The 11,462-nt window shown below is 34.2% G+C and overlaps 1 protein-coding gene across 1 annotated transcript; it reads left to right on the forward strand.

Annotated features, from left to right (window-relative positions):
- Positions 1 to 734: 734 nt before the first annotated feature.
- Positions 735 to 10,136, forward strand: LOC100373512 (N-alpha-acetyltransferase 20-like). Its single transcript, XM_002733912.4, has 6 exons — positions 735 to 898; positions 3,778 to 3,802; positions 4,488 to 4,578; positions 5,015 to 5,144; positions 7,612 to 7,748; positions 9,748 to 10,136. The coding sequence occupies exons 1-6, from the start codon at positions 846 to 848 to the stop codon at positions 9,831 to 9,833; spliced, it is 522 nt and encodes a 173-aa protein (XP_002733958.1). The 5' UTR covers positions 735 to 845; the 3' UTR covers positions 9,834 to 10,136.
- Positions 10,137 to 11,462: the final 1,326 nt, after the last annotated feature.

Raw genomic sequence — 11,462 nt, forward strand, 5'->3', positions numbered from 1 at the left:
TACTCGCCTTGTCCATCACTTTGCCATTGTGCTAGTTGTACAAAAACCCATTTATTTTATAATATCACAATTCAAACTGAAACTGAGATATTTCTATTGGCTGATAGAATAACAGAACATTTTCAAATGACATCATTGTGCACTGTGCACTTGGCTGGTTTGTTGTAACTGCCATTGAAATATATAAGTATTTATAAACGTGTTCGTAATGGGTTTCGTGTGTGGATAGTATAAATAATTAAGCCAAACATACCTTTGCATTTTTGAGTCATTTTCTGTGATGATACCCCAGATCCGATGATGGCATGATTTTATTTTATGGACATATTATAAATTTTTATTTATTAAACATTTATCCAGAATTCACCCTTACATTTCATTTAGGTTCAAGGAAAATGCTCTTATTTGCTACAGAAGCATTTTGTAACACTCATTACCCGGGCATGGGTCTTTGTCAGGATGTCTTCAAAATATAGATTCCGAATAACAGTGATTATTCATTTGCTGAAATTTACACCTTCATGAAAACTGGTTTAGTGTTTATTTAAAATTTTTCATGGTAATTGAATCTAATAAGCCAATCAACTACTACATGATTTTAATAATCAAAGAAACCACTCTTTAACATTCAAGCCACATAACTCATAGATCTGCTTTTCAGACTTGTACCGGTATTTTTGAACCCCAACCAAATGCGTAATAACGTTGCAAAATAAGAAGCACTTAGGGAGTTCATCAATATGGCGGACATGTGAGAAGTCGGAATTGCACTGACGCCGGTTATTTTTACAGGGATTTCAACCGCCTTTCAGGTCGTACTCGTGTGAATTTTGACCGCCAGAACAATGACGACTTTAAGGCCGTTTATTTGTGATGACATGTTTCATTTTAACAACGTGTAAGTTAAACATTTTCTTTTTTCGAATGTGTGTGATTTGTAAAGACGACCACGTTAAAATATTCAGCTGTTCAATCCACAGGCGCTCGGAACGTTTCTTGGATAATAAAAAAATACCTAAAGTAGGGACGGCATAGTTAATCAGTCGCCGGTACATTCGCCTACCACTCATATAATAACACAAGATAGGAAAGCATGGACACCATGACATCAAAATTTCCCGAAAATGACACGATTTTCGAAATTATATTTCGATCCGCTTCACACAACTCAAGCATGATATCGGTAGAAACTATAGATCGACTTATATTACATGTACTTTTATTCGAACTAAAGGTTAAATCCTGTGAAAATCGAAACACTAGAGCAAAACTACAATATCCTCTACGCGGATATTTTGAAGCAGAGACCCGAGCATGCGCAGTTCCCAAACCTGTCTTGCGATTAGATGAGAGGTGCAGAATGAGTCATTAAGGATGCTGTACACCTTTTTTTGCTTTGAAACCCAAAATTCTACTTTTTTGTATTTTTCAACGCTGGACTACAAGGAGCAAACACTTAGTAGGAAAGCAAGTGAATTGGATGTTTTTATAGGGTGTAAAAATCAATTTTTGTTAATTAAAAACAAAAGCACATGTCATTGTTTTGAAAGCTAATCAGCCAAAGACATAATAGACAGATAATTTGCATAATAGTCACCACCCATAGCAAATATAAACAGTCTCTTGCATTCAGTACAAGCTCAGATTAGTAATACAAGTATGAGTAGTCCGAGGTACAAGTTACACGCATTCCATTTACGATCGTCCACAAATTTAATTTCGTTGAATTTCTCGCTCTTCAAGCAGTTGACTATGAAACCGTCTTGAGGTCGACTATGACAGTGACGAAAGAAAACGAATGAAAGGAAATTTGGAGAAGAACGTCGACAGTATGTAAAGCGATTATTATGAAAATTTAATCATGGAAGGTACCTTCCATGATTTAATTGATCAGACCATGGAGGTATAAACAGAAGGTAGAAAATTTGAGCACATGGCAGACTTAGTTTTCGTGACCAAATTACGTGTCATGGACTCCGACCCTAACGAGTTGGAAGTGAAACACTTGGGCCCGGACTTGGCTACACCATGGCTACACGTAAAGCACGAGACAAGCAGCTGTAAAAGTGTGTGTGTGAGCATCCTTGTTTTACCTGTTTTATTTTTCTTAATCTTCACATTCTCAATAAATAATTTGACGGATTCAATGAAGTTAGATTTGTTATACATGATATAGAAAGTGAACTGAATGTATGATACCGGCAGTAGTCCCCGCCGGCAGTTGTTCTGGTACTACGCATTGAAGATGGAAAAAGAATCATCACACTAATTTTGTCAACAGTTTTGGGAACTAAAAAACGGAAAACACGATTTATGGCGAACAGGTTATTTTACAAATCAACAAAATAATAACGGAGCAAACAAACTGAAAATTCACCGCCCGATCGACAGACAACTTTAAACCTAAGCGATCGCATCTCCCGATTCAGTTCAGCGCTCGCTGTGACTTCTCTCCCCCTCATTGCCATTCAAATCAGATAATACAGATCTTTGTCGAGACATCTCGCGCAGTAAAAAATAAATCTTGGAAAGAAAACTACATTTAGTTGACTCTGGTGGTGCGTTCAGCCACGATTATTGGTTCAGCAGCTGAGCAAGAGAATGACCTTCCATGGAGGGCAATGTATGGTAATGAGTCTTCCAGAAAAGGAGTGTCTCCTCCCACAACGTATTAATGAATATGTAAATCATGACGTCATTTTGGCGCGGCTTTGTCACGCCGTGAAACAGTGTTTCCTATTGGATTCGGGAGCATAATTTCGTACTTTATAACCAATTGCGACCACGCATATCCACACATCTGCATGATTATGACAGACAGATACCATGACTATTCATTATGAGTTTGTTTTGATCCATGGGACAAACGGATTTTGAGTTAGCCGACGATACGTTGCTGCTAAGTTGTTTTTGCCATTTTCTCAGTTAAACAAAACAGCGATTCACGGCAACTGCAGGCCTTTGATCTCGAGTTTTAGTGGACGCATTATGCTAATTTTTCGCACAGACACTCTTCGATATGTTCCCTCTCAAGCCACGCTGGGATTTTTCTATTTTCCTATTTGTTTCGAAATTACATTCTAATTTCTGAATACCGGAAAGAACCAGATCGCATTGTTTTTTCAAGATAGCTAAATTATTGATTCTTCTCCAACTATCATGTAGATATATATCTCAATTAACACGGAATGGTGGTGAGCGTCGTCTGAAAAACTGTTTTGTTGCCAATGTTCCACTAAATTTGTTTATTCATTGGTTCAATTATTTTTTTACCGAAAATGGCTTTCTGTGTTTACACAAAGATCACGTGACTATACACGTCCATACACACACTATCTTGTCTATTTCATATCCAGTGTGAAATAAGCTTTCCATCAATATATAGCTTTGTGTTGTTCAGTAAATATTTTATATGAAAATATCAGTTTAGAAAATCAATGCCAAAAACGTGTACAGCATCCTTAAGTGATAATAATTAATAACAGGAAAAAAACACACACGTTCAGGACAAGATTGTTTCACTTAAAGCACTGTTTGTAAGATGGAAACAAAAATATTCTAGATATTACATGTGTCAGTTAAAACTTGTGCACATCTTTTTTTCTTTTTTCTTTTTTTTTTTTTTGGAAAAATTTGGAGAAAAAAAAATTAAACACAAATGAAAGCAATTTTTTGATGAAAATTCAATAATCTGAATAAAAAATACATGTACATGTATATCCAATACATGTGCATCGACAACAAATTTATTAAAAAGTTTGTTTATCTTTCTTTCAGGAATCTGGATCCTTTAACAGAAACTGTATCCTTTAAAATTTCTTGCAATGTTTTGTGTGGATTTATAAAAATGTGTGTAATACATAGAAGGGTCTAAAAGTGATGATCATTAGGATCTGGTAATCTAAAAATGAATAAAACTGTCAAACCATCAAATGTTCTCTGTCTGCAATTTCCAGGATTAGAAAATGAAAATGTGCAACTGATTTTGTTCTGATGGATTGAATGTGCATGTTTTGTTTTTGCTTTTTTAAATATTTTTGTGTCAGGCTTCAGTTCTTCGACACTGTCACTGTTCTATCCTGACATTTTTTTTTTTTGCTGTTAATGCAAGTGCGAGTACTGACATATAACTGGGTATATAAATGTGGACTGGATGTTTTTACTCGTCAGAAAACAATGAACTGAATAAATCTGTAGTCACGAAAGTTATATGATATGATATACTAATAATGTCTAATGTTATGTCAGCTATTTAATGAATTTGTTTGTAAAGCGGCTGTTTAACGACCATATTTGAATATACAGTCAATATTTGAATGTATAGTCAATATTGGTGCCAAAGTTTTAATATTAAAAATTGAAAACTTGGTCACCAATAGATGACAATACAGTTTGAAATAATTTATAACTGTGTATGTGTGTGGCTGTAATTTACTAATATTTATCAAAAATCCAGTGAATTTTGTGTCCCTACATCTTGCAATCAGTATGGTTTACCATTTTACATGCAATATTTAGCACGCTGGCCTGAGTATTTTCAAGTGGCTGAATCACCCGATGGACGTATTATGGGATATAGTAAGTCTTGACTCGCTAGCCGCATAATAATATTCCACTGCCATTAGTTCATTTAATTTCAAATATTTATACCGGTATATGACATACAAATGCATGTAACCAGAGCTGTATGGAGTTTTAAAAGTATCGTAACATGATCAGTAAATCCTGTACAAATGCCATGTAATTACCCTGTTGTAATGCAATGATGTTCATGGCGTGTTTGATTATTACAATTTTAGTGAAACATAAAACAAATTAGGGCTGAGAGATGGTCTCTTGTTGAATCAATTATTGTAGCCACACTAATTGCACAATAATCATTTATCAACATATTTGACTTCCCTTCTGTCTGATGTTGTCACACTAGAATATTGTGGTGTTTACTAGTCCTATATCTGGTTTCAGAAGTCACCAGCCGTATTTTGGGTCAAATTGGTTTGTTTCTTTATTTCAGTTATGGGAAAGGCTGAAGGGTCAGGTGAGAATTGGCACGGTCATGTGACAGCTTTGACAGTAGCGCCAGAGTACAGAAGATTAGGTCTTGCTGCCAAACTTATGGAGGTTTTGGAAGAAAGTTCAGAACTGTAAGTGAATCTAGCTGTACGATATTGTAGAAAAGTACTTTATAACATTTAACACTAATACTGTCATATTTCACTCAGGTTCACTATACAAATATAGGTTTTTTAGCTCTGCTGTCGACTTTGTCGAGTGGAGCTTATCATACGAGTGATTGTCCGTCGTCGTCGTCCGTGTCAATGTTTTACTTTTTCGACTTCTTCCTGAAAACTACAAGTCTAAATGCTTTGATACTTGGTGTATATGTACCTTGGGTAGACCTCTCTTAGGTTTGTTCATTTCATGTTGATATCTTTAATTCTCTAATTTTGGTGAATATTTTTGTCATTTTTGGTAAAAACTGATATTTTCGACTTCTTGTTAAAAACCGCAAGTGCAATTGCTTTGATATTACATCTATAGGTACTACATATGGACCTCTCTCAGATTTGTTAATTTTGTAATGATATCTTTAATTCTTTAATTTTGGTGAATATTTTTGTCATTTTTGGTAAAAACTGATATTTTCGACTTCTTGTTAAAAACCGCAAGTCCAATTGCTTTGATACTACATATATAGGTACTACATGTGGACCTCTCTCAGATTTGTTCATTTTGTGATGATATCTTCAATTCTCTAATTTTGGTGAATATTTTTGTCATTTTTGGTAAAAACTGATATTTTCGACTTCTTGTTAAAAACCGCAAGTCCAATTGCTTTGATACTACATATATAGGTACTACATGTGGACCTCTCTCAGATTTGTTCATTTTGTGATGATATCTTCAATTCTCTAATTTTGGTGAATATTTTTGTCATTTTTGGTAAAAAGTGATATTTTCGACTTCTTGTAAAAAACTGTAAGTCCGATTGTTTTGATATTACATATATAGGTACTACATGTGGACCTCTCTCAGATTTGTTCGTTTTGTGATGATATCTTCAATTCTCTAATTAATTTATTTTGGTGAATATTTTTGTAATTTTTGGTAAAAAGTGATATTTTCGACTTCTTGTTAAAAACTGTAAGTCCGATTGCTTTGATACTATTCATATTGTTCATTTTCTAATGATGTCTTCAGTTCTTTAATTGAAATGTGCATTGCTAACAGCGGAGCTATCTCAGCCGAGAGGCTGCTTGTCTTATAATTATTACCAGTAACTAGTGCCCTCTACTGATAGTGGAGGGCATTAGGTGGCTTCTAGTTATTTTAAATATACTTCTGTTAGCTGGGCTATATAATGTAGATGGGTGATGTATTGTAGACCCCTTAGAATTTGTTCACTGTGCAAATGACGGACTTGAGGGAGCTGGGTAACTTATTGGTGTTTCAAGATGGGGGCCTTCTATTGTCATTTAACATTTGCCTCACTCACAGTGTGGGTATTGCCTCCACCCTTGTTACTGGTTTAATGTGTTATAAAATAGAATATTCAAAGTTTCTAATTACTGCAATTAATGTGTGTCCAATCAATGAAGTTTCAGTACCCTGGCATTTATGCAAGAACAGGAAACAATGTGCAGTCACATTTGTGGGGTTGCTGGAGACCCTGGTCACCCTGGATAGTACTAAAGCATGGCCTGAGTGGGTGTGTTCCTGCATGATTCATATATTATACTTGAATCTTGATTTGTACATAATTAAGGTAAACCTTACATGTATGGCAGTATTATGGTTTACTGTCATAAACTATAGAAGACTGGTGTAAAGTGCTGCAAGTCTTGTTTATTAATTCATCCAATCTGCCCATACTATTGAGCAGCATAGTATTTAGGTTAGCTTCTTCAGTCTGATTACTTTTTGAGCTCAGCATTAATTTTTTATACCCAGAAGCCACCTAATGCAGGTACCAGTTTTCGCTATTAGCTATATATTAGCTTAGCATTAATTTTTTATAAAATACCCAGAAGCCACCTAATGCAGGTGCCAGTTTTCAGTATTAGCTATATATATATATATCATTGTGAAATTTTCAGAGTGGGTGAAAGGAAGGGCATTCACAGTGTACCGTAGTTATGTTCTGAATAACAAACAATATCATACATCAAGTAAATTTCATTGCTTTCACGCATTATTTCTAAGTCCGAGAAGTACTGACAAGTAAGGGTATTGAAGACCGCACTGTTAATATACAAATTAGGTTTTCGCTTCATTTTTCCTATTTTAATATGCAAGTTTTTATTACTGGGCAGACAAAAAAAAAATCCTGTTTCTTATTTCACTACTGCATAGTATCCTATCTCTTGTGCACTGTCAAATATCTTCGCAAAAAAAACAAAATTGCCTCACTGCCACATTTAAAAAAAAACAAAAACAATTTTGACCAGAAAAATTGACAATTTGTAGTGACATGATGCTGCCGATAACATTAGGTAAAATGTGTGACCTCTAGTGTTAATATGCTGACACTTTATAACTGAATCCAACATCAATATGACAATGACTGTGTTGGTCTACTTGTCTGCCTCACTTATTTTTTTTTCTCAACAGAAAAAACAACTATTTCGTAGACCTTTTTGTACGAGTTTCCAATAAAGTAGCAATAGATATGTACAAGCGAATTGGATACACAGTTTATCGGACAGTATTAGAATATTACTCTGGAGATCCTGACGAAGATGCTTACGGTAAATCATTATATAGATGGTAGATCATACGTGTAAAACTTGTTAAGAATGTATTCACAAAATTTACATGTATAATTTTTAGCGCCACTGTCGACACAGCAGAGCTGTTCATATTACTAATTGTCTGTCGTCTCCAACTTTACAATTTCAACTTCTTCTTCGAAACCGCAAGTCAGAATGTTTTCAAATTTGATATACGTGTTCATTTCATGTCAAAATCTCAAATTCTCTATTTTTTGTGAATATTTTTGTCATTTTTGGTAAAAAGTGATATTTTGACTTCTTGTTAAATCAAAGAAAGCTTAGAAAGAACTCCCGTGTGCTGAAAGTTTTGGAGACACAAATTACTTATACTTGAGATATTGATGGAATAGCTGAAAACTAATTATGCAAATAAGGTAACTAATATGAACAGATTTAAGTGTAAAACTAAAGGTCTGCACAATGTACCAAGTTTCATTGAAATGTGATGAGAACCAAAAAAATATTAATTATTATGCTAATTAGAGAATTAATATGAACAGATTTTAACCCAAAATTAATCAGGCTGTCTATTGTCCTAGAGCATTTATGTACCAAGTTTTATTCAAATGCAATGATCAATACTTGAGATATCAGTATTAATTAATTATGTTAATTAGGTGATTAAGAAGCATAAATATTTACTAAAAATTAATATGGTGCATAGTCTGAGGTTCATTGAAATGTGATGGGTACTCTTTAAAAGTTTCATTGAAATCCAATGAGTGGTTTTTAGACATCGGTGCAACAGCCATAGAACAGCAAAAAATTAACTAATTATGCAGATTAGGTAATTAATAGGCACAATTATTTATCCCAAAATTAATCAGGTCTCTGCATAGTCCTAGAAAAAATGTCGCAAGTCTCATTGAAATGTGATGATTAGTACTTGAGATATCAGGTGAAAAGCTGAAAATTAACTAATTATGCTAATAAGATGATTAATATGCACAAATATTTTACCCAAAAACTAATTAGGTCTCTGCACAGTCCTCAAGTAACTATGTACCAAGTTTCATTGAAACTTGATCATTACTACTCGAAATATCAAAAGCTGAAAATTAATTAATTATGCAAATTAGGTAATTAATATGTACTGATATTACCCTAAAAACTATCAGGTCTGTGCAGTGTCACATGACACCTATGTACCAAGTTTTATTGAAATGTTATGATTAGTACTTGAGATATCAGTGGAAAAACCGAAAATTGATTAATCATTATGTAAATTAGGTAATTAATAATATTAACAGATTTTTACCCAAAACTAATCAAATCTGCGCATTAGTTCAGAGCATCCATGTGCCAAGTTTCATTGAAATCCAATGAGTGGTTCTTCAAAAATCAGTGGAACAGTCATAGAACAGCTTAAAATCAGTTAATTATTAGGTAATTAATATTCATAGATTTTTACCCAAAACTAATCAAATCTGCGCACTAGTTCAGAGCATCCATGTGCCAAATTTCATCAAAATCCAATTCTTCAGATATCAGTGGAACAGTCTTGAAAGAGCTAAAAATCAGCTAATTATCATGCAAATTAGGTAATTAATATTCATAAATTTTTACCAAAACCTAATTAACTCTGCGCATTATCCCAGAGTATCTATTTACCAAGTTTCACCAAAATTTGATTAATGGTTCTTGAGATAACGGTGGAACAAATAAAGTGACATACAGACAGGGAAACTGCAAAGACTCCTTTTTGTGCTTCGCACACAGGAGTCAAAAACACAAGTCCGATTGCTTTGATATTACATATTTGTTCATTTTTTGATTTCTTGTTTAAAACCACAAGTCTGATTGCTTTAATACTATACATATTGTACATTTTCTTATGTGAATTGCTAACAGCGGAGCTATCTCAGCTGACAGGCTGCTTGTTTCCACCTGCAACTTGTGGGAAATTTTCAAAAATACAGGTTCATTTTGCATAGATGACAGTGTTTATTGAATTGTTCTATTGGTTGTATTTCAGATATGAGAAAAGCGTTATCAAAAGATGTAAACATGAAGTCTGTTCAGCCTCTAAAAGATCCTGTCCGGCCTGAAGACATTGAATGACACTAATTTGGTGAACTTGGCAGGTTTTATTGCTCGGTTCACCAACTAGTTTATTTATAACTGATGTATTTTTTTTTTCTCATTCTTATGAATTTATCACCGGTAGCTTGACTTTTCTGTTATCAATTTATTCTATTATGATTATAGAAACAAATAAAATTAGGTCAATTATGTGCCAACATATTCATCAAATATAAAATAATTTGCAAATCAAAAAAAGAGCAATTTATTGAATCTTTTTGCTTTTATATGAGAAATGTATTTTCTTTCGTAATAAAATATAGTCCAGTTAGGACATGTTCATTTTGTAGTTGTGAAGTGTCACGCCTGACCAACCATTTGGTTCATATGAAAAAAGTAGTTATTTTACATTCCGTGAAATTTGAGCCCCAGTTTTCAGAGGCAACCTAACGGTGAGAGGCTTGTATCAAATTCTGCCTTGTGGTCCCCTGGAGTCTAAATTCTGTAAAAAGGTTAATTATTCACTGGGTTTTAATTTTGCTGACTGGAAAATGCGCTAAATTAAAACCCAGAGAATATGTAAAATTCAGCATAGAACACGTTATCTGAATGATAAAACCCCATTGAATATGCCTGAAATGCTAAATCAGTGAAATTTAAACCCAGTGAAAATAAAGTCGTATTACATATTACACTACACAAGAATGCCAATCAAATCTTTATGTCAATTCATGTACGATATGTCAGACACCATAGAACATTCTGGAGACTTTTTTTTTTTTAACTTCAGTGCTTGAAATTCAAATGAGAAACTTGTCGATAGTGAATTTGTGTCCCCAGAATATACCAGGATGCATGTAGCTTTTGTAAGGTCCAGACACATTTAAGTGACATGCATTATTAAAGTGCCTGTGCAATGCCCACCCTCATGTTTCCCATTTTAGATCTGTGTCCCACTGAAATGGGCAGTTATTGATTTTTTTTGCCAAAAATGATTACTAGTATCTAAATAAATTTGGGATATTTCTCATGTTGTAGCCACGCCCACCTATCCTGAAACGGTCGACTGTTTCCAGATTTCAGACTCTCGCCGAAAGTGCGCCACCAAATGACAAAATGTGAGAGTTAGTCATACCCCTGAGCCGTAATAACACTGGACATTTAGTATACTTTTAAACGATATACATTTTTCGGTTGGCATTTTTTTTTTTTTTTTTTGTCTAATTTTTTTGGGAGGGAGTTTTTAGATGTGTTGTGGGCAGTTGCAGTGAAACGTATAGTCATAGTGTAAGTATTCACACGTTTCTAATCGATCCGAAGGTGCGACATCAGTGGACGAAAGCCACTTAACCTCGGATTCTTTTTTGTTGTTGAAAAAACTGTCCTCGTCCATGAAAAAACAACTAGGTTTAAAAAGAAACGCCAACAACGTAAACCTGGCACATCACTTTTGAAAGAAATAGATTCCAGACCAGCCATGATCACAGAGGCAGATTTCAGAAGAGAGAGAGAGACGTCCGGCAAGTGTTTCAAATGAGTTGACTTTTTTGCGATCCTGATTATCGTTTTATAGAGACCATTTAGTCCCTGTTAAGTAAAAAGGTAGCAATAATTTTGACAGTGACACGAAAACGAAGCGTCAGACAAACAGGAAATTACACAGCCTTA

Source organism: Saccoglossus kowalevskii, chromosome 2, assembly GCF_978046115.1.
Source record: "Saccoglossus kowalevskii chromosome 2, keSacKowa6.1, whole genome shotgun sequence".
NCBI classification, from domain to species: Eukaryota; Metazoa; Hemichordata; class Enteropneusta; family Harrimaniidae; genus Saccoglossus; species Saccoglossus kowalevskii.